This window comes from Falco peregrinus, chromosome 7 (genome assembly GCF_023634155.1).
Source record: "Falco peregrinus isolate bFalPer1 chromosome 7, bFalPer1.pri, whole genome shotgun sequence".
NCBI lineage: Eukaryota > Metazoa > Chordata > Aves > Falconiformes > Falconidae > Falco > Falco peregrinus.
In genome coordinates this window covers 73,427,769-73,452,756 of record NC_073727.1, presented here as the reverse complement: position 1 = coordinate 73,452,756, position 24,988 = coordinate 73,427,769, and the positions used below count along the sequence as shown (strand labels likewise).

The window sequence follows — 24,988 nt, the reverse complement described above, 5'->3', positions numbered from 1 at the left end:
CAGAGTGCCAGGTTTTCATTTGTGATTTAACACCGCAAATTCAGGCTGAGTCCTGAAGTACGCTATGTAGCTCCTGTTTGTGCAAATTCAGTTGTCCCCTGCAAAGTAAGGAAATAAGTCAATACTTGTCTGTATCATTTAAACTGATTTTCAAGAAGCTATGTACTTGTTTGCACAGAAGCATTTTGAGTACTTGTCTGTTTAGTAAGGACCACAGTAGTTATTTTCAGAGTAAAACATGAAATACTTCAATTTTTAACATTGCTTGTTGCACATCTTCTGTCCAGATGTATATGAAGTTTGTCCATTTTAAACTGAGAATGCATCCTGGGCCTGGACGGTATTCCAGACTTTCCTCTGCGAAAAACATAGTACAGTCATACTTTTTCTTATTCATGAGTTAGCAGAGCAAACTGTACATACTTGGAGGGACTTTATTTCAGTATTCTCAGGATCACCAGGGAAGGGTCTAAAGGAGGGATAATAGGAAAGGGGAAGAAAACAGCAACAATGCAGAATTTCTTTGCAAATTTGTCAATACAGGGGCAGTGATACTGTGTCTGTTAAAAGTGACTAGCTAAGTTTTTCCAAATGCCATCAAACTTTGGCAGTTACAGCAACAGAGAATAATGTAGGTTTTTAAACATTAGAAGGAAGAGTCTAAAGCAAGGGTGGATTTCTTCTTTTCTTGTGTAATTATTTCCTTTTCCTGTGAGCCATTAGGAGTACCAAATTTAGCACAGGTTTGTCAGTTTTGGAAAAAATTAACAATCCCTTCTTATCTCAAATTCATGTCTGAATATTTTATTTTAATGGCTTAATTTGTGTTTAAATGTTTTTTTATTTAAAAAATAAGATTGTGTTGCTTTGATAAGGAGTGCAGTCTTGACTTTGTCTTTTCTTTGCTCCTTTTTTCTTTTCATAGGTCATGGGAATAGAATTCATGGTTATGTTTAGATCACTCATTCGCTTACTTTTTTTAGTATTTTAAAGCTCTTTTATGGCTTCCCATCCACTGTTTTTTTTGGCAAAGATTTTTTTACTGAAAAAAACTAAAAGGAAAAGTTCCACAGTAGCAAGGTGCCATGTAAAACAGGATCCCACACCTATAACCTAAACAGCCAAAAATTATAAATACCTATCATTAGAAAGCTTATTTTTAAAGAAATTTGGAAAAGAAATATTTTATTAAAATTTAAAATCTTATAACATGCAATATGTGTTAAAATGGGATTTTACTTACAGTAAAAATAGTAACGGGACAGATGTAATATATATAATATTATTTGGATCTGGCAGCTTTATACTAGTTGAAAAAGTGTCATTTTGGTTTTCTAGTATATGTTAAGTCAGGCTATAATTTTAAAGTGTGGAATTAGTTCCAGCATTTGCCATTTAATTAATCATTTGGTTTCAAACAGCCTCCCTTGCCCTGAGAAATGTAGATACTATTTATATTAAATTAAGGAATGAAAAATAGTTCTTAAAAAACTAAGGCATTAACAAATGTTTTTTTTGTGAGGTTATTAGATATGTTAGGTGGTCACACTGTTTTAATTTATGTAAAAGCAATTATAAAAAGTTGCTTTGTGCCATCACTTGTTTCCTGATGAGAAATTAGTTGTGTCTGGCTATAGGACACTTTTCATACCATACATCCATTTCCTTATAAATACGTGTTGGGCTTACATTTGAGGAGGTGCACATGCATTTTTCTGATACTTTTAATCCATTCATCTTCATAGTAGGAAACCATATTCTGTCATAGTGACAGAATGATTCCAGGTTGCTAGTAGTATTGTCACTTAATAATCTGGTATAATTTAATATCATGTTTTTAGAATTTGTGTTACTTCAAAGGTATCAATAAAGTATCCTTTGAAGATAAGGAGTAATGAAAGCTTTGTAGTTCATATATCTTGCTATTCCTCAAATGACTTTTCATCAGTGTGGAAAGAATCAGAAATCCAATTTAATATTGTTTGCTTGGAAGGTTTGCTATTATGAGAGCTGATTTTAAAAGCATTTAAAATACATTATTCATTTGTTAAAACTCAAAATCTAAGAAATTAAATGTTTTATTAACTGCATTGTATTCAGGCATGCAAAACATTAAAAAATAAACTAATTTTGCTTCCAGTTCTTTCAAGAAAATATGCTTTTCTAAATAATCTACAGTTCATTATGTGAATAAGTCTTTGATATGTCTTCTTGATCAGTACATGAAGTACATTTAATTTTGAGTGAGAAAAGTGTAAGGATATCTTAAAAAGGCGGTTTTTAGTTTTGGGTTTTTTTGTGAGAGGAAACTAAGGGGAACAAATGCTTGAGGACAGTAATGGTCTTTTGACCTTTCCTATAATAAAGAAGTATTTTCTTTTTTGGCAGAAAATTCTAAGTATATTACAATGTTACACTATGCAGAGAACTGGATTTTGCTGTATTTTTAAGCATAGACTTGTGGTTAGTCTTTACAAATACGCTGATTGCAGTTTTGAATAATTTAGGTTCACTTATGCTTAAGATTATGAAGTTGTATTTATAAGAGTGCTGAAGTTTTCAAGATTTGGATGGTTTTAAAATGTCAGTTATTCTGTGATTTCCACCTGTTGAGTCCGCTGAAGTAAGTTTAAGGTTTTAGTAACAGTTGATGATCGTCATGATCACAAATCTATCAATTTATGATGCAAAATATGTTTTTACAGATACACACAGAAAGAAACACCATAGGAATCTTAGCCCCAATTCTATATTCATATAGAGCTGGAAAGCATGCTACTCAAATAGTCAAAAGTTAAGAAAACCATTGATTTAACTCTTTTGTTGTTTCATTTTTTGTGTGAACTGTATACCTAATGAAGGCAAACCCACAGTCTTAAGACGATTTCTGCTTAGCTATATACAATCAGAAAATAACTGCTGATTAATACAAATTATTTATATATTTTAGATGGCAGATCACAAAGAAGTAATGAGGGGCATTGAGCGACAACCTGGAGTCCAATACCCTGTCCTCACACCTAATCTTCAAGGTTTTCATTCAGCTGTAAGTACCTTCATAGGTGTCCACAATTACCTCTTACATGTTTCAGCCACTTTCAGTTCAGTACCATAAATGAGCTATTTAATGTCATATAACCTGTGCTGTTAGAACTAAGCTATGGGTTTTTTTTAATTAAAGCTCTCAGTTTTCATTGTGAAAAATGGGCTAATTCATAGACTGATACTAAGCTCTCTATATTAATACTTTAATGGAAATATTGATCAAAAAGTCTTTGCAAGTTCCTATAAATGATGCTTGTGTGTAGTAAGACAGACAGTTCCTTCTCCTTTGACTTTTCTGCACTAGAGAAATTTCTGAAGAATGTCTTATTGGAAAGTCATTAAAAAGAACGAGGAAAGAGTCATTTAAATGAAAATGCTTTATAGGAATGTATTAGATTTCTTAAATTCTGCATTTCATTTTGGTAGGGTTTGAAAGTTCAAATTTTTTCAGTTCATACTAAATAAATATTCAAAATTATAGATTTGAAGCACTTGAAGTGCTTGGGCTTGCAAAAATGGAGCAGTTCAGTCATCTTAAAACTTACACATTGATAGTCAAGTCTTTACATGTTTTTGTTTTCTGAAAAGTTTTTTGCTTCTGTGCTTTTGGCTTGATATAGGACAAGCCATATTTGGGGCTTGGTGGGTGTTTGTGGTGTAATCTGTCATGCAGTTTGTATACTGTATATGCAATTTCCATTAAAACAGAATCCTGTACATAGGCGAGTTAACTATCAATAGTCAGTTTTATAGTGCCACAACCGTGTCTGCAGTGGTAGCTTGTATGAGTTGAATTAGATCTGCTGTACCTCTGTACTGTATTTAGTGATACACTGAAAGGTAAACAACGCAGAAATAGTTGTGGGTGATTGCTGAGTTCTTTCTTGCAGCCAGTTTTTTTCTTCCCACTGTTTGAAAGGTTATTTGTTCCCGTAAGGATTGCTGAAGCTTAGACATTATCCTGCAGAAGCAGAGAGTGAAGGGAAAAGCTCTATTCTTTTTCATACAACAGGAGTATTGTTCTCACTGGAGTGAGAATTAATTAATTAGCGACTTTCCTAAGCTTAAATGTTTTCTTCTTCTATCATTTGGCTTTCAGCATTCTAGTTTGCCTCATGTTAGCTGAATTACTGAGGTACTGAGTACAAGCTCGGGCTAATTGTCCCTTCATTGAAGTCACCACATTTACACATCTTCTAGACCGGTATTTTCTCTTGAGACTTTTTCTCAGCAGACTCTCACATACACATTTACCTTGTTACCCGTATCGACTATGACACCAAGACCAATGGAGCCCTTGATCCTAGAGTTGGCTCTAACAAGGAAATCCCTGTTGGTTACTGTTGCTGCTCTAGGCACGTGCAGGCACAGAGCTTTCCTAAGCATGAGAATGACTTCCTGACATTCATGAGGAGTAGGCTTTGTACAGAGGATGGATATTTCAGAGTTGTTATATGATCTTTTCCTTTTCTGAAAAATGAATATAAGTATCATTGTTATTTTCATAGTAGGTTCATGTGGTTTTCTACAGCTTAATACCTTTATCATTTATCCCTTTAAAAATATGTTTACCTAATTGCTAAGAAGGGGAAGGAAATATGCCATAATGGATGAACTCAAATTTTGATTTAATCTGTTTGTATGCAATCAATTTTAAAAAAACTGGAATGAAACTTGTATTTTTAGATATGGATGATATAATGTGATTTAAAATTCTAGAATGTTACACAGAATTAAATGCTTAACCTAATCTTTTAATACAGCGTTATGATTCTGTTTTATTGAAATGTATTTTTCAGATTGCAGCAGGGGCGACAGAAGTCTCAGTATTTGGTGCAGCATCTGAGTCTTTTAGCAAAATGAACATTAATTGTTCAATTGAAGAAAGCATAGACAAATTTGAAGAAGTTGCTAAATCTGCAAGGAATATGAATATTCCAGTGCGTGGGTAAATATAAAGATTCTTAAGTAATACAGAGTTATTTGCCTTGCTGTTACAGAGGGCTTTTTCTACCAGTAGAAGAGTATATTACTAATTTTTTACATTTTAGATGATTGAAATGAGTCTTAATTGTATTTATTTTTTTTTTAAGATTGAATATATTGAGTAATTTTGCTCTGTGTTTTGCAAATGCTAATGGTGACTAGTTTTCTCTGGACATTTAAAAAAATAAGCTGTGTATATAAACATACCCCTTTTATTAAACAAATTTAATCATCACAAATGACAGAACAAAACTTATTTTGTGCTGCTGAGAAGTCATAACACTGTTGCCTGCACCTTAGAAAATACAGTGCATACTTGTATTTTATTATAGAATTGATAAGATATCATGTCATACACTGCAGAATCAAAGTATAAAAGAGATATAACAAATTTACTCATAAGAAAAAAATAATTCTTTATATAAGTTGTTCTGAAAACTCCACTTGTTGAAGTTTTTTGAGTCTTTAGTGCATGAAACTCTGAAATTGTCCAGTATTTATCTTTCTCTAGAGTACCTTCTTTTAAACTTGAAATAATCCTGAATGATACTCACCTTTGAACAGTCTCTCTTTTTCATTTCCATTTTCTTTAGCTATTTTTTCTTTATATTTCTTTAGCATTACACAGAGCTACTTATTTAAGATAATTTGTGAAGGTCCTTGTAAATGTAAAAAGGCTTACATAGGTTCAAGGAGAAACTCAACAGTGAGATTCCTTGAGGATTACTAGTAATGCAAACTACATCATGCTCAGAAAATACCTGGATTTGAAAATAGAGGTAGATACCTCAGAGACTTAGTGCTTGAAAACCTGCCTGGGAATAAGTACTGGGATCTCATTTTCCTCCAGAAGTCATGATGAGGTAATGCTGCTGCTCACTTTTTGCACAGTACTGAGGGTGTTTGAGCATTTGCCTTGAGAAGGGGAGATCTGACTTGTAGTTATACCTCAGCCTCAGAGGATCACAGAATAACAGAATGATTTAGGTTGAGAGGGACCTCTGGAGGTCATCTTGTCCAGCCCAAGGATTTTAACATACACACATCCAGCCAAGGATAGCTCATAAATGCTCGGGTCATTTTCCCCTAGCCTGTTTATATAGTTCAGATGGAAATTCACTGAACAGAGAAATAAGGACTTTCACGTTATTAAGAAATAATAACTTGTACCCAAGTTTAAATACTCTACCTAGCTGCTAATCTGTCAGGTAGAGTCAGGGCTTGCCTTCCTGAGCAGCTTCTCTTACAAGAGATCAGTTGTTTAAAAGGTCTCTGCCACCACTGTTTGCCACATTTTTCTGAAACAATTCTGAGCTGAGAACATAACTAGCAATTTAAGTTCTCAAGGAGGATTAAGCTCAGGGATGTCTGAATTTTAGGACCCATATAGGTGTGGGTAAGGGAGTAGGCAGTCAATTCAGAAAAGACAGCATGTGTGTAGCAACAGACGTTAGGCACTGGTGAACATGTTTACTGTAAACTTTTGTTTTCTGGTTTTCTCACATGTCTGGGCATGTGAGGCAATATTTTCTGTTTCATATTCCTGTATTTCACAAACAAAATTCAACCAAATGGCAAAATAGAGGCAACCAACCATCAAGGGAATCTTCAAAGCCTGTGCATTGTATATGTTTTGAATAGCTATGGGTGTCAACAAATGGACTTTGCAACTGGTCCAGAAAATGTGAACTTAAGGTCATGAAGCCCCTGTAATGTACTCTACATTGATGTTGGAGCTTAAAATGTTAACTTACCTTCTGTGCACTAGTTTCACACGTTTAAGAAAATGGCAACCTGCTGCTTTTTCTTCCCACACATTGTATGTCTAAAGCATTTGTAATATGCCAGTAGCAGTTATTCTGGCACTGATACACTGAAGTGATGGAAATGATTGTTCCCATGATAGGATTCTACAGCATTCCCATACATTTATTGTCTGCTAACTGATGAACTGTGTAGCAGGTTTTTTTTCCTGCACACATCAGAAAAAAACGAGAAGGCAGCAGGATGGGAAGGTATGTACAGGGAGGAGGAAATAGGAGGCAGAAAATGGTCAAATGGAAGCAGAGCACGAATAAAAAAAAAAAAAGAATATGATAGTAATTAAAAATAAAAAGAAGGAAAACAAAGCGAGGAGATGCAGGGAAGTATCAAGAACCAGTAATGAGGCAAACAGAAAAAACAGCAGAGTTGAAGAGAAATGAGATAATTGAACTCAGAAAATTCAAAAAGGTTATGTTTTAAAAGTGCTTACTTTGTGCATCCAGTGCAAAGATCTGTAATTTCACTTCAGTAAGCAGACCTAGGCAAACTTCACACAGTGCATGCAGGACAATTTTTTGAGTCTGTCGTGCCAGGTGCAGTATGTTACAGAATGCTTCAACAGCGGACTGCTTAATATCAGATCTGCTACAAAGTGAACAGGTTTGAAGTTGTGAATAAAAATTATGTAAGTTCTCTCCAGCTATAGCTTTCTTCCTTAGGCTTACAGGTCTAAGAAAAATGAATCATTCGGAAGTAGGAAGCCATTGACAGAATCATTTGATTTGTGGAATTACAACCAAGTAAAGAAACCAATTAAAGAGGGTAATTGAAGAGAAATTATGTTTATATTTATGTTACAGCTTTCTGCATCACAGGATGTTAGTTTAGGAACTAATTTATCCAGTGAAAATTAGAGGTTGAGGCATCAGGAGATAAGATGCTGGACTAATATAACACTTCAACAAATCAAAATTTCCAGGAGAGGACGGTCTGCTATTTGTCCAGAGGTTTCTAATATAACTCAATAATAAAGTAGCTAATCTCCTAAAAATCTGCCGAGAATCTGAACTGCAGAATATGGACCCTTATTTCATAACAAAACAAAAAAAAAACAAACTGAGGTAATAATTCTGAGTATCTAAAACATCCGTTGAACATGGATTTCAGTATATGAAAATACTGAAAAGAAAGTTTTGAGCATTCTAGTAACTTAAAAGATAAAAAGAGAACAGGTTAACACAATCTGTTTGGACTTTAAGTGTACTTTTAAAAAATCCCTGCCAGGGAGATTTTGAGGAGACAAAATAGTAATTAATGACAAATAAAATGTGACTACAGATCAGAGTCTAGACAAATAAGTTTTGAAGAGAATAATTGCCAAGTATTGTGATACAATGAATCTTGTTTCTGCACGTTCATACTCATTCAAATACACTCATCATGGGTGGCAGAGTTATGGGAATCTGTAGGAAGCATTGAGATGGAATGATTGGTCAGAAATAATAATAAAAAAGGATTGTTTAGTGTCCATCTACATCAGAACTTTCTTTTAAGCTCCAGTGTACTGTCTTTTGTTGAATAGAATTCTGAAGACAGAAAAATAATAGCAGGGGCATAAACACAGAAATGCAGAATTCAGGACTTTTTTTTAAATGGTAGATCACTTAGCAGTTGAACAAGGCTCTAGAAAATGGACTTAGAACTTGTAATTAGTTAAAAAAAATACCCATAAGGAAGAAACATCAATTTTGACTGCTAAATCCAGGAAGTAAATAAATCTGTTTATGACATTTGAGCTGTTGTGAGGAGAGGGATTATGGAAGCAGATTGTCATTTCCAACTTATTGCTAGAAGAGTAAACCATAATTTTCTCTGGTACTAATACCCAACAAAATTCTGCACTACTACAGGGAATTCATTAGAACTGGAGTGGAAGTAGTTCATTAGCTCCCAAATACTGTAGTACATTTAGAAGATTTGTGGAGTGTTACATTGTATTTAGTGATGCAAACACTGGGCTTCTCTTCCACAATGAAAAGTGTGGAAAAGGTAACTAGAAAATAAGACTTAAACAGAGATTTCATAGAAATACTCAGTGCAATCAAGGTGGCTTTTTCCTGGAGGTAAAACAAAAAAGAATTAGCTATCAAAGCCTGATATTTATGATCTTGATTTATGATCCTATATTTAGCTGCTACTGAAGAAGCTGCTTCCAGTCACAGATAAAATAAATGGCATTTCTGTATCCCAGTTCCATGCAAAATTCTCTACATGCTGAGACAGTCAAAGCTTTGTGGCAAGTTGTTCTTTATATCCTGATCCATAGGTATCACATAGACAAGTCAAGCAGAGACAGAAACTGACAGTTTAAGAAATTAGGATTTATGAGTTTCTGTTGAATGGCCTCAACACCCAGCATTTTGGAAACAAAAGGATGGGATGTTACATAGTTCACCAGTTGACATTCACTATTTAGAATTGATGCTTATGGTTTGACTGGTTGTTATTTAGGAGAAGATTAGTTTCAGGTTTTATTTTGTTTTGTGGCTTCTATTTACTGAAAATAATTATATATTGTTTACAACTATTGTTGTAACATGAGGCAGATCTGAGCATGACCACACAACAAGTCTGAGTTTGTCATCCTAAATCTGCTTGTAGTTACTAGAGGGGAAATAGGCAGCCTTCAGGCTACGATTTATTGTATGTGCTTTTTTAAGTACCTGCCTTAGGATCAGATGAACCGCTCTCCAGAAGATCCATCCTTTTGGCTGCAAATGAGCTTGGGTGCTATCCTGTGTTAGTCATCCTAGAGATGTTCTATCTAAGGCATAGGCTGTAGATTATTACCTTTGATGTCAGAAGTTAGAACAGCTAAATCCCATCCTACTTGTGCCTAGGGTAAGGATTAGCACCTTGTAATTTATGTAAATTACAATAGATGTAAGGAATCTGTTAATAGGCTTTGTCATGTACGGTAATACAAAATGAAGCTGTGGACTATATGGACACAGGTTTTTACTCTGCACTAAGAATCAACATTTTGGTGTTTTAATCACCCTTTTATAGATTGGCTACTTTTAAAGAAACATGGTCTTTGCTCATGCATGCAAAAGAATATGCCTTTGCTCAAGCAAGCTCCCAGGACTACACATTTTTGGCTTCTAATACAAATTCTGTAGGCTAAATATTTTGCTGGAATTACTTAGATAATAAAAATATTAATATGCATAAATTGTATTTATATTAATTTCAAGACAGATATTGTTTCCTTTCTAAAGCATTATTATTGTTTAAGGTGTTATTTATTTGCAGGAAATGGATAATTTAGTGCTGTGCCCTAACTCCTTATTTGTGCCGTTAAAAAATACTTCCAAAAATAATTTTAAGGGGTTCAAATTTTATTTCCTATTTTTACTGGCAATTTAGAATTTATGTAGTGACAATAAATCATCGACAATCCTTGAATCTTATGAAAAATGCACTCAAACAGTTGAAACTAAACTTTAAGCTTTTGCATGTCTTACTGTTGCTACAGCTGCACTAACGTTGACTCAATCATCGTCCAGGAAATTTATGTTGTCAGCTGTCACATTTAAAATCTCTAGCACAGTACACAGTTTTCTAAATGTTTACTAAATTACTTCAGATGTTTATGAAGAATTGGAGTCTTGTGTATGGTCTTAGAAGTTGGACTATTTATTAGCATCATAAAGGGGTTTTTATTTTTATTTTTTGAACGTGCATAAAAACTTCATGATAACATCTGGGACACATTCTGTGAAGACGCTGAGCCAAATCAGTTATAAACTGTGTGGTCAGCTAATTACTGCTATGCATATTTTGCATGTGAAATGACACAAAATACTGCTGGTTTTGGAATTGCATCTTTTAATGCATAATTCAGGTAGTATTAAAAATATCACATCTTTTTCAGTGATTAAAAATTAAGCCTGACAGCTAGGATTGATGAAAAACTGTGGCAAACCGTGATTGCAAGTGGTCACTTGGATTGTGTTTTAATTTAATTGATTTTTAATGTACGTATGAAGAAAATGTTAGGTAACTTCTGGTTAAGCTAGACTCTTCCAAGTTAATGTATTCCAAAATTTAAAAAGGCACAGAAATAAATTGCAATCAGTACAATAGAACAGTAAGGAAGTAAGGAATATGTTTCCCCCTTTTCCACAAAGAGTACTTCACTACCAACTTCGTGTCCTGTGACAGTGAAATAAAGTCAGACTATCTTCTGAAACATTCAGTTCTGTATAAGACTGTCTTAGTCCTAATAAAAATTAACTGGGAAGAGCTGAAAGGTGGTAATTTTTTTTCTCTACTAAAAAACATTTCTCCATGACCCGTAGGTAAAAGCTGTATTTATGTCCCAGTCCTGAAAAATATCCATGTGAATAGCCCTTTTGAGGCAATTTGTACTATTTGCATGTGCAAATATGAAAGTGTATGCAAATGTTTATAGTGTTTCAGTGTTGGAAAAACAGATGCAAATGTGTGCTGTAAAATAACTGTAGAAGCATTTCCTTGCAAAGCTGCTTCTTCATAAATTAAAGCATATGTAATCAGGCATTAATTCTAAACTGGTGTATGTCATTCCTTTGTTTATAGTCCTCTGTCTTTTATGAATGATGAGTATGGTGAAGTTCACAATACATAAAAGCACATTGAAACATACCAGCATTGGACTCACATCTGTGTTTGTATATAATTCAAATAATGGTTGATATACTTGAAATATAGCAATATTTTTTACTATGACAAATAGATACAAAACAAACAATTGTATGGAATATTATTATTACTCTATTTTATATTATGTTATAATAAAGGTTACAGGTTACAACATACATAATTCCTTGTTGATTATAGGAAATAATTCTTGTTCTACTTTGATAATAATACACAAGGTAAGACACAAAATAGTTGAAACTTAAAAAGAAAGAACTGATTTTAGTTACCTTTATCGTGTGCTAGTGATATTTGGATTTATTTTGAAAAAAAATATGCATGTGGAATATATCAGTTTTATTTTAATATACTTCATAACAACTAATTCTGGAAACCAATAAAGAAGTCTGTTTTGTTTATAAAGAAATGTCCTGATTATGTGAAACTTTTGATTATCGAGACAGTCTGGTCTTTATAATGCAATTCAGTAATGCTTTTTTTCTTTTATTACAGTTCATTTTAAATGCCTTAATTCAAGATATTTGGATGGCTTTACAATACTGTATTTTCTATACCTAATTGGAATTACCATGAGATAAACTCCAGCAATTCAGTTTTGCACAAATCAATACAGTTTAAAGCTGTGAATGTTTTATGAATACAGACAGAAACTTTGAACTGGTATTTTCTCGTATTCTGGAATACATAGGGAGTATGTATATGGAGTACACTTTTTTTCACATTGCTTTAAACCCCCATTTGTAGACTACTCTGTAGTTTAGCATAGTCACAATTATATTGATAATAGGATGATTTATGCCATTATCGCTTCTTTAGATATATAACTAATTTTAACACCTTCACGTCACCATAAGTGAGCCTGTATCTGAGGTTATGGGAACAACAAAATGTAGACCTACGTTTTAATAGACTTGGAGGCAGCACATTTTATTATGCAAATGGTAAACAAATCTACAGTTACACAGGATTAAGCCAGCTGGTCACGGTCCCCTGGAGAAGTTTGAGAAGCTGGAGATGACTGGAATGTGGGGACTTGGTGCTTTTCTTTGTACTGGGGACAGGTTAAGAAAAGGATGTAGGAGCCATTGTACTATCGTTCTGCATGATTGCACTATGTAAGAGGAGAGATTTTCCTTAGGAAAAACTTAACACCAACTTCTACCCGTTTTTTTGTGCCTGCAGATAGAAAATATTAGCAGGCCAGAAGAGCTGGGGGGGGGGTTTGGGGTTTTTTTTTTGGATACCTGTGGCAAGTAAAAAGGATCCCTGTTTTCTCTGAAACGGTAGTGCAAATTAGGACTTGAAATGTTAGTACAAAATTATAAGGTAACAATACAATGTGTTTGCCCATGTGTTACTGATTGCTCCATGGATATTTGGCATAGTTATTAAAAGTTAAGTGGTTAAGAAGCCCTTCATTATAGGAAGAGTTTTGTTCTGGTTTTAGAGAATTTATTTTCTAGAACAGAGTCCACAATTTAACAGTGTTTTCTAGGCATTCTAAAATTAATAACAAGTACTATTACTACAGGATTCACTTTGAATAGCATATATATATATATATGCTCAAAACTGGGCACTAGATAAATGGAGATATAGGTTTTTTGGTTTGTTTTTGGTGTTTTTTTAATTGAATGTGGGAAAAAAATCCTGGCCATATTTAAATATTTTGGGCTTGGCTTGGAGATTCTTTTTCTGGAAGAATCTCATTTCCCTCTTGTCTTTTGTATTTCCCCTCTCCATACAGTAAAGATTGCTTGTTTTTAACAAATGGCTTCCTTTGCAAAGAGACAGACTATATCAACCTTAATATTATGAATTCACCAAATGATAGGCATATACATTTTAGCACGAATGTCCAATAAAAATAAATACATCTGCAGTGAACATGGTAAATTATATGCGAACTTACACTATAATAATAAACAGGAAACAGCAGCATCTGAGTTTGCAACTGGCTTCTCAGGAGGCTCCGTGCTTCCAGCTGTGGTAGCAGCTGTGGATCTGGCTCTGGAACTCTTGCTGAAACAAGCTGACAAAGGGCTGATTACAACATGGAGTTCAGTTTCTGCTTGGATTCATTTTCCTTTTAACACACTTTGGTTATGAAAAGTTTGCTCATTTACCCTGTTTGTGGTTTTATGTCCTGCACTTCACAGTCTTTGGGCTGGTGTGATGATTATCACCATTCCTAGTGACCTTGATCGTGGGGACCTTACACTGTCTATGCCATTTGTGGAGCATTGCAATTTGGGTTTGGCTTAGTGGAAGAAATTGAAAACTCTCTTCCTCTTCCTTCTCCCTCCCCATCCCCAGAGGCTGTTCAGCATTTTTGTCCAAAATATTACACAGTAGAGTTGTTGGGGTTTATTTTTTTAATGTTTTTATATGCATAGAAAACAGTTTAGGAGAAAGCCAAGTGATAACTCACCTGCAGTGAAATATGTAGGACAGACAAGAGACTAGGTAAAGTGCCAGGTGAAACAAGTAGAGAACTTCTTTTTATTAAAGGGAGGAATTCTGATTTCAGAGAACCTGAGCAAAACAGCTTTTAACCGTGTGTTCCTGAAGTAGCTGTATAGATATGTTCACTTATTACAGGTCCTTCTTTTCCACCTCTGGTTGCATGGGCTCTTTCCTTGATTGCATGCTAAAGACGTACTTAAGCTACTAAAACATCTGGCCTTGATTCAGCAAAGATTTAAGCACATACTTAGAATTAAACACTTCCATTGCAGTCTGCTTGGTGAACTCCCAGATATTTACTTCTCTCATGCTGTGGAGCCTCTAGTGAATATCCTGAGACCAAGACAGTAATTTTCATTACAGTCTTTTTTTCTTTCAGTCCTGCCATCTTTTTAGAAAACAGCTGTATTCTCCAACTTAATTGAATCCCCAAATCAAATCCCAGTTGCCTCTGTAACTCATTGCTCAAACTCTTCCCTCTTTTTCCCTCTGCTGCTTTTCTTCACATAGGATCTCGCTTTTTCTCCTAAGGAAAAATACAGTATGATCTTCCTTCTGTCACTCGCTTCTCCCTCCCCTCCCCTAATCCTTTCTCTTTCTCTTCCACTGTCAGAGTAGCAGGAGTTTCTTGTCTACTTTCCATCCGTACCCCTTCCACTTGCCCCTGTGACCCCACGTTCTGTTCTTCTTCTTCTTTCTCCCCTCCCTTATTCTCTTTCTTAACCTCTCACTGTCCTCTGGCTCTTTTCCACTGCAATATAAGCAAGCATTTGCCTCTTAAAAATTGCACCTTTGACCCTACTTGGTTCTTCATATCATATCTCATCGCCTATCTCTTCTTCATTCCTAAGCTCATTGAAGGCGCTGTTTATAATTACTGTCTGGAGACCCTCTTCTGTGATTCCCTCCTATAACTCCTACACTTTGGCTTCTGTTCCTTGCTTGCAACTGCAACAGCTCTCACCAAACTCCCTGATGACAAGATCTCAGAAACAGTAGTCTATTCTCATTCTTCTTGACTTGTCAGTAGTGTTTGCTGCAGTTGACCAGACTCTTCTTTAAACTTCTGTCTTCTGTTACTCTCTGTGGCTCCGTCTTGTTAATTTTCTCCTTTCTAAGCAGTTCTTCAGCATGTTATTCAAAGTTGTCTCCCATTTTGCAGGGCTGTGAGTGGAGGTCTTGGGGCTCTGCTTTGTCTGGATTCTCTTGTGCTTTTAATGCCTTATGGCTTATTTCAAACACAAAAAAGAGTATGTAACAACCAAACATATCTAGGTAACATATGCACCTTCCTATTGAAACCTATTTGCTCTCACTTAAGCTTCTTAATTTGGAACCTAATTTGGAACCACACAAATGCAATTACAAAGCATCCCACCCAGCACTGCTCTAAGTCTAAATGTCTTGGCAAATGCTCAGACCAGACACATGAGTATCTTCTCTTTTTCACATAGACATGCATAATTTTCTCCTTTCACATGCTAGGCTCTCTGTACCCCTGTGAGCAGTACTCAACCCTTGCCTGCATCTGTTCCAGCTTGCATTACTTTTTCTACAAATTACTCAAATTGTGTCTCTTATTTTCAGTAAGAGTTTAGCAAGACTTTGTCAAATGAAATTCATATTTTATGTTCTCTATTAGAAATGCTTATCCTCGCATCTGTCTTTGGAGCACATTCTACTCTTTTTACAGTCTCATTTTAAGCATTTAACTTTCTTTGTCATTGCCATCAACTGACTCTCATTTCTATTGCTCCTGTCCTTTCTCCATTAATTCCCAGTGCTTTTTTTTTGTATTGACAGCACCAAGAAATGTAATGTTATCACCACATCTCTGCTTCTAATGCTAATTCGTTAAACGAGAATGTTAGATAAAATTCTGCCAAGCTCATCCTTGATGAACTCTACTGAAAAACAGTTCTTTCATTTTTCCACAGGGCTTTGTTCTCTGGTCAAATTCTTTCAGTAATCCTTATTTTCTCCAGTTGAATGTTGAATTTCAGATGCCCAGATCAATTATACCTATCATATTTTCCTTGTTTAAAATGTCAACCTAGTCACAATGTTGTAAGCATGCGGAGAGTCCATAATCTCAAACAGATTTGTACATTGCAGTAGGCAGATTCTTCAGGTCACCACAGACTTTCATACCCCAGCAGGCCCAGCTGAATTATGAGAGCTCAGGCGAGTTTCTGCTCACTTGTGTGAACCACAGGGAATATTCCCTTGTTCTCTAGGTACCTTTTGGCCTGCTTTTACTTTTGCTTGCGCTACTCCATTCCAGATGTCATTCATACCACATTATCACTACCAAATGCACATCTTTTTGGTCTAACATATGTAGCCATTAGGAACATATACAGATATATGTAATTAAAGGGAATGTGCACATATGTGCTAAGTGTTTTGCATTTACTTTGTATTTAGTACTGTTCATGCTCACTTCATAATAAGTGCTGTGGCTGATGTTGCAAAATAATTTCAGTAAAATTCTGTGTATTCACTAGCTCTAGGCACTGTAGTAGTATGTAAAAAGTCATCCTTTGGGTCTAAATTTTTCATGCCTGGTTTCATTTGAAATACTGTGTGTGCATAAAAGAAATTAAATAAATTATCCTGAATTGTTTTTGAGTTATGTGTCACTGAAAAGCAGGGCAGTGTTTAACTGTTGACGGTAGCTGCTTTTTTTATCTTTAAAGTAGATAAGAAAATTAAGAATTTTGAAACTTAAACAGTGACATCTAAATTGGGGGTGATACTTCATGAAGTCTGTGGTCAGGCTTCAAAAACCTGGTTTTCATAATGACATACAGATAACTGAAATCATGCCTAGTAGGCATCTGGACTAAAATTATGAGTGGTAGGTAATGGACCCAACCACTTTTGTGGAAACAAAATTAATTTCAATTTCTTTGTCAGGGCTAATCAAATTCTTTCTAGGTTCAAGGTTTGCTTCATTCTTACTGCTACTTCCAGTGTGCCAACGCCATACCTTCATAAAAGGAATGGAATAAATTCTTTGCATGAAAATGTTGACATTTTTTCATAATTTGTTTTTGCCTGTTACTCATCCTAATTTCAAATTCTATCAGTCAGTTTCTCCTTCAGCTGCAAAGAAACAATACATCCTTTACCCCACGGACCATGACTACATGCAAACTGGCATATGTTCAATCCAGTTCACATTATACAGTGTATAATTTTGCATTATATCCTTCAGTGTTGAGGGACAGGGAATGATGGGGCATCGATGAAGGCTCTTGTTCTTCTATTAAGCAGCTGAACAACCTCCCACTGGGGCTGGGGCTCTGTCTGCCTCTGAATCTGCTGTAAATCCCTTTACAGCCACACTTCTTTTGATTCTGAATGACTGTTTCTGGTTAGTTTAATCCTATTCCTAATCAATTTAAGATAAACAATTAGAAGTTTAATTGGAATTTCATGGCTCTTAATTGCCTTTAAAAAAGGGAAATTTGAACCAAATTCTATGGTATCACAGCATTAGGACTGAATAGTGGAGGCTCAGTTGTGGCTTTCAATTTTTGTGCTTTATGGAACCAATAGCTTCTGAGAAATACTCTGGCTTCTTGATTTCTTCTTGTCCCAAGGCATACCTAAATACAGCTTGCGATGGAGCTGTATTTCTTCTGGGACACAGGGATGGAAATGGCAGTACAGAGAGAGAGGGTGAAAGCTACCCCATTCACCACAATTCTAGTGACTTGTGAGATGTTGTTACAAGTTGCTTGTGTTGCTCTCTATGATTCGGGTAATTAGGACAAGAAGGTGGTGATATCTTCTTCTGAGTACCTTGTGTGGGCCACGCAAGGCAAAACTTGAGCTGGCTCTTAGAACTTCAGAGGGAAATGCCAAGAACAATTGAAGTCTCCTGCAGCACTATTAGCTTGGCTGCATTGCCAACTTGTGACATCCACTGAGCATAAATAAGCTATAAATCTGTGTTCTGTGATTTAAAAAGAAAATTGATAAACCTTCTACTTTCATCTGATGTAATTTTAACTTTTCATTCAAATCTGTATTCTACATTGACTGGCTTAAATATTCAAAATCATATTTAACGTGGATGGATACCGATAAACATATGAAACGATCTTTGTGTGTTCTTTTTATTATAGGTATGTGTCATGTGCATTGGGATGCCCATACGAAGGAAACATTGTACCGGCTAAAGTGGCAGAAGTAAGAATGAACTGCTGGCTTCTCTTTTTAATGAATCAAAAATGCATTTTAAGATGTCTATAAGTAATGTTCTGTACTTAATCCTAAAAAGATTTTTAGTGGGTAAAGTGTAAGAAAGACAAACAAATCATAGCTGATGCATAACCTTACTCAACCATAAGCAGCCAAATCCGAGGAAAATAGTATATTTTGATTGTTACCAGTTGTGAGAAAAAAATATATGCAATTTCCTCCAACAAGAAGGTAAGGAAATGCTCAAGGAAGTAGACTCAAGCACATATGTCAGTGGACCATGTTGCTCATGGTTTCCAGCACAACCTCTTGCAAAGCGTGTCTGCTTTTAAATGCATTTTATGCTGGGGTAAGCATACTGTGCTGTCAGCTGATGGAGCCACTGCTCCAACATTGTGCTTCTGGCAAGTGTCGTGTGATTGACACATGAACCAAAACTCATCCCCAACTTTATCTCTTAACTTGTTCTACTGTTATGATGGAATAAGTTGCATCTTCCCTCCCCACCACCTTTTCCCATTTAGGCTAAAAAGAGAAGGAAGATGTCTTAGTAGAGCTTTTCTTTTCTGCAGTGAAAGAGATGAGTGAAACACAGGTGTTAAGTTTTGTGGGAAGACAAGGAGGGCATCGAAGCTTAAATAGACAGTAGGGAAGAAAGTGCAGAGAGAATTCAAGAGGCACGAGGTAGAACATGCTGGCCTTCCTCCCAGAGAAAGACTTGCCTTCTCTCTTACACTTAATCACCAATTTTTGGTGATCTAGCAGAATCTCCACTTTTTTTTTCTTTGTAGCACTAGAAGCTAGTCAACGTTTGTCTGATGTGTGTGTGGCTTTCACGTCCTGTTCTCCTGCATGATCTTCTGGTATATGTTCCAGGTGGAACTTGTGATAATACTTCTCCCACAGCAGCCACATAGACTCACACTCTGAAAAAAAATAGCTAAATTGGAAGGTACTCACTATTTCTAAATTAATTTGTTTTAATATGAAGTGGAAGTTAGAAGTGACACAGCTTTAGTTAGAGCAGTGATGACAGATTCAGCTGTGCTGTTGGTAGATTGCTTACTGCAGTATCATGTTCCCCAACAGGCTTCTCTCCACTCTCCATGTGTTGCTCGTTTTTTAAAACTACTCTCCTTGTGCAGGAGGACTTCTTTTCTGTTTGCTGGTGGGAGTGCTATTTAGTGTTCCAAACCTGCGAACATTTACTCACACAGCTGTTTTATTTTCTGTCTTTGTCCTAGTAAGTGTATTCTTGAATACGCCACTGTGTATGTGTTTAAGAATAAAAGCTACCTCAATGAAGTTATTAATTCAGGTCCTGATTCAGCATGCACTGATGTTTATATAGAAGAATCTAATGAGCTGTTAATGGATTTTACATAAACACATGCACTTATCCTTTGCTGAATCAGAATTATCAAAATTACTGGCTGTTGCTAAACCCTTTCAGAGAGCTGCCACCCTGGTCATGGTCATCATCTTTCTTGGGATGGGACCATTTTGACCCCCTGACTGCGCGTTGCAATCAGCAGCTATGATTGGAAGACTTAAACTGTTTCTCCGCAGTCAATGATGGTGACGATTTATATTTTTTTCTTAAGCAAAGATTTTTTTTACCGAAGCAAAAGCAATTAGGAGAGATGGATTATTAACCAGACCATATATGTTTCTGGCATACTAGATCCATAACTATTTTACACCTAGTTATCTAGTGAATGCAAACTACAGATGCCTTCGGACTTGTAGAATTCATCAGGTATATCCATATGGTTCTTTATTTAAAAAAACCAAACCCAGCAAAACAGCAAAGAATTCTCATCTCCTAAAATAGTCTGAATAGTCCTTTTATCACTCTGCTGCTTCTTGAAATGGAATCACTGCTTAACCATTTATCATCCTGTGGTTTGTGAATTTCAACGTTAGGCAAATAAGGCTTGAAAGTTGTTGGAAGCACTGTATAACATCCTTGAAGGCAGTTGCGTTATCTGTTGTCCTCCAGTCATGCACTTGGCAGTTTTTATCTTTCTGCCTGGTTCTTTCTCCCTTTAGCTTCCTTTTAACCTAGAGCAGTGAATTCATTTAAATATTATCCAGCATACAGGCTGATCAGGCTACAGAAAACATACCTACTTGTGTTTGAATATTGATGGATTATTTCCCTTACAGCACAGGGACTGAAGTGTGGTTTTCTGTTGTTATTTGCTTAAAATAATCTGTAACTGGACCTTTTGTATTCAATTAAGAGCATAGTTTTAGGTATTATTTTCAACAGCAGGATTGTTCATTTGCCTATGGGGTTGCAGTGCTGGGTTGTCAGCTCCCATTTTGGTCCACGCTTGGTGTCAGGGCACTGTTCCCAAGGGGAGTAGCAGGAGACTCATGCATAGTAAAATGGCTCGGTGGTGCAGAACAGAGCCCTGTTCCACCAACAAAGCTGCAAGCTCGTAATCACATCCTGACAAAATAGCATGTTCTCTTCTCCCCCACCCTCCTCCCAAAAATCCACATTAAAAACTTACAAAACTGTAACTAATGGGCTGCCTCCTACTGTGGTGGGATAGAAAATTTAGTACAAAAACTCCCACCCAACTTCCAAGCATGCACATTCTTCTTGAAATTAAATAGAGACCTCTGTTTAAAGGTCGATTTAAGGTTAGATCATGACAAGTCAGTGATGATGCTCAGCTTGTTAGCAGAGTTTCCCCCTCTCTTCTGTCACCTTTCAGAACTTTTATTTTCAGAAAGCTGAAAGACCTAAGGACTGAGCAAGCAAAGGAAGTGAACGGAGTATGATTTCTAGCAGCTTATATAATCTCTTTGTCGCCACTAAAATGCTGATCTAGAAAACCTTTGAATCATGAATTTAAAAGAACATGAGAAAAAGATGCAGTCTGCTTCCTTTACCCTGATTTTACACAAAACCTGAGGTTTGGGGATTAACTAGGGGTAATCCACCACTAACTGCAGACGATGATTTTTTTTCTTACAACAGTAGTCCAGTTAAAACACCTGCCATGTGTTGATGATATAAAAATATGCTGTGCGAATCCCTTTTTGCAGTCTGGTGAATGTCCCTTTCTTAAAGAGTATATTGAATTTATGTTGATACAAACCAGGGGCTCTTTGACTTTGAAATACAGAGAGTTTTACTACATTTGCAATAGTCATAGCACTTTCAAGCTTTAAGCAGGACTGTTCAGACTACTTGAAGTTCTTCTTCAGCTGTTCTTTGAATTAAGTGAACAGCAATATTAATCCAGCACTTTGGAGACTGCTGGTGCAGCACTTTGTCAGCGTCCTCAGACATATTCACAGCAATCCCACTGATGAAGTCCTGGAATTGCTTTAACAGCAGAGTGGAGTGCAACTGAAGATGTCTTGGAAAAGGGTCATATTTTTTCATTTCTGAACAGTTAATTTCCAGACACGGATTGGATTCTCTTCCAGTGGAGTGGCATGCTGGGATCACTGATACACAGGGAGGAATCCTAAAAGGGACAAACATACTGAGAAACTGAAAATAAATTCAGCAAAACTAGGATGGAATGATCCTACATTCAATTTCTAAAGATTTTTGGTGCAAATATGATTTTGTGCTTCCAAGTGTGTGTCTCTCTCCATAAAAACATGGAGCCAGACCTCAAATCTCTTACTCATACAAAGAATTCAAAGATGTAATTCCAGAAATGTTTAGAGCTCTACTTACATAAGTAAGAAATATTGGTGTATGGTTTTGTTTGGTATTAAGAAAAATATTAAAACTTAAAGAATAGAGTGTTAATTAAGTTACAGTTTTGCTTTGTTAGTATTTTAATGTTTGATTTCATGGAAAGCAAGCAAAATTAATATTAACTACAGCATGCTAAACTTCATTTTCCATTCATGTTTTCAGTGCCAAGAGAAAGCAAAATCAGGCTTCTTGTTAATTATTTATTGTCTTAGTTCAGCCCTGTGCTTGGCTCCATCTAATAAGCAAACAGAAGGGCAGGTCTTTACCCTGCACAACTTGTAAGCTGAAAAGTACACAGAGAAAACCAAACAGCTGGGAAACCCCCAGAGAGGGGGAAATGTTGGGAAAGGGCTTGACAGAAACTTAATTCATAGTGTAAAATCTTGCTTACTTGGATTCTGTGGGAGAGTCAAAACCCAAGTTTTTGATGGATTTGGCTTGCTTGGTTATTCTACGTACAGAAGCAGAGCTATAAATTTAAAATAAGAGGATCTATGGGACTTTCTTCTTGGGTGACAGTTTTGAAGAATAAATAGAGGGTTTCTGATACATAGATCTGCCTTGGGGGGTCAAATCCTGAAACCTGTACAGAAGTACGTCCTTTTTAATGCATGTTCTTGGCCCTAATTTATATTCTTTTATCTTGACCTTTTCATGTTTCTCTGTTTCTAATCAGGTATCTAAGCGACTGTACAGTATGGGCTGTTATGAAATCTCTCTGGGGGATACCATTGGTGTGGGGACTCCTGGAAGTATGAGAAGAATGTTGGAAGCTGTTATGAAAGAAATTCCTCTGAGTGCTCTTGCTGTTCACTGTCATGACACGTATGGCCAGGCGTTAGCCAATATCCTCACAGCCATACAGGTAACACAGGATCTCGTTTTACAGAAATGTTACTAATGGTCTTTAGTTTAATTCAAGTGCACAGTGTTTTAAAATCCCACCCTTAAAGAATCATTAGAAGAGGAAAAAGGCACTCACTAAAGTTCCAGAAAGTATTGGTTATGCATCAGATTGTCTACAAGTATTACTGCTGTTGCTTTTGCCAGGAAATGTCAATCCTTATCTATTTATTACCTTCAATTCCATATGAAATTACTAAAAACCCAGTGATGATTATTATATTCCATTGATTTTGGATGAGGGACATAAAAATATTTTTTTATGATGTCTCTGATTCCACTTTTCTTAGGAACATCTATGTTTGATATTCACTAAAATAAAATTTCTACTTTACTGAGTTGTCTAAATATAAAACAGAATAATGCATAATTACATCTTGATTGAAGATAGATAAAGCAAAATTATTGATAATTGCATACACAGAGTGGTCTAGATAACTTTATCACTGCAAACATGTCTTAAGTATGCCTTTTGTTTATCAGTTATACCTTCCAAATAAGATCAGCAATATCTTTATATCCTATTTAATCTTCTCTCAAATCTGTGGCTAAATAATCAAAAATAGTTAATTTCAATAAGATATATTTTTCCCTTTGTGTTCATATATTTTTATGAATAGGACACAATACAAGAAACAGGCTACAAGTTCTGATGTACTATTTGTAAAGATAGAATCTTGAAAAATATCTTACTGTTTAGATGCATTCCAAAGGAGACTATTTTTAATAAATGTTATGGAATCAAAAGCTGTTTACAAATCGTAGGGCTTTATTGTTCTGTTTTACACTTAATGGCATCTTCTGCTTCCATGCAGTTCAGGCAGCCGTTTGTAAGGTCAGCTTTCCTTTGTCCAACTTGTTATTTTGGCAGAGCTCCTATGAGGTTGTTTAGGAATAACAGCAGTGTGTTAACAGTGTTAGTGATATAAGCCACAAGAAGGAACAGGGAAAGTTTCAACATGGGAATCCGCAGGTATTTGATTAAATACTGAATGACAAAATCTGGTTAAAAAAGGTTCTAACTTTTTCACACTTACTTCTAGTGTTGCAAATGTGTGTGTATGTACCATGGGATAAATAAATCACTAATTTCACAGTTAGCTTCAGTTGCAGATGTAATAGCTAAAAGCAGGAAAACCCTTGAGCATGGGAGGAGTTCGCCATAAAAATACTTGAAGCATTGTTTTTCAAATCCTTCCTTAAAATAATTGCTGTCCTGGTGCCTACTAAACACTGAAGGATGGCTATGCTTTGTTAACCCCAGTATTTGTTGTGATTCTTGTCTCATGTTTACCTCCTACTCCTGTTGTTTTACTTCTTAAATCAACTGTGTGAGAGTTAAGGGGGAAAGAAGCTCTTAGGTACCTAGTGTGCAGTTCAGGCTAATTAATATGTAAATTCAGGAGAGCAATAGACCTAAAAAAAAGCCCCTGTGCAGCCTTCTCAGATTTCTGGGAAGCCAGGGGTGCCTGAGGCCCACCAGAAAACTTCCTTATGTGCTCAGGTTCTGCTACAGTGCATGTCTAAAGGTGCAGTGTTGTTGGCTGGGCTGTACTTGTCATAGATTTTGCCAAAAGTCCTTGATGAAGCAGGCATTACACAGTCTCTCTGACTGGCTTTGCACAAGCAGCTCCTTGGCTGGCTCTAAAGGTAGGTCCCCAGGCTCTTGGATCCTCCAATGGGGCACACCTCACAGCATCCTCTCCTGTCTCTGGTCAAAGAAACAAGGCAGCTAGCAGTGAATTGTAGCTAAACAATACTCCTAAAACAGGACAACTTTCACGGGTCAGCTGGCTGGCAAAGTGCCAAAGGCAGTGGATCAGAGTGCCTCAGTTCTAGCCTTCTAGCCCCTGCGGTAAGGCTTCTCTGTGCCTTCCTCTCTGCAAAAGATACACAAACGGCGAAGTACTGGGGTGAAACCCCTTGTCCAGCTCAGCCGCTGGTTTCCTAGACCAGACTCTCCACAGACACAGTTCTGTACCCTTCCTCCCTTATGGGTCTGCGCGACCGACTCGGTATTTCATCAGGAGTGAAATGTGTTTGAGGGGTTATAGAAATAATGAGCTATGGTTATTGTTCGAAAAGAAGTCATTCAGCAGGCAAGATTACACTCTTCCTAAAACATCACAGCCTACAACCCCACACTGTACACTGTTGTATTGTATATTGTATTTC

General features: G+C 36.1%; 1 protein-coding gene across 1 annotated transcript in view; it reads left to right on the top strand.

Annotated features, from left to right (window-relative positions):
* HMGCLL1 (3-hydroxymethyl-3-methylglutaryl-CoA lyase like 1) overlaps window positions 1-24,988 on the top strand; it is an 87,991-nt gene that overhangs the window by 28,997 nt on the left and 34,006 nt on the right. The window contains exons 4-7 of the mRNA XM_055811063.1: window positions 2,951-3,046; window positions 4,845-4,993; window positions 18,102-18,165; window positions 22,587-22,775. Of these exons, the coding sequence (XP_055667038.1) occupies window positions 2,951-3,046; window positions 4,845-4,993; window positions 18,102-18,165; window positions 22,587-22,775 (498 nt within the window). The remainder of the gene's footprint in view (window positions 1-2,950; window positions 3,047-4,844; window positions 4,994-18,101; window positions 18,166-22,586; window positions 22,776-24,988) is intronic.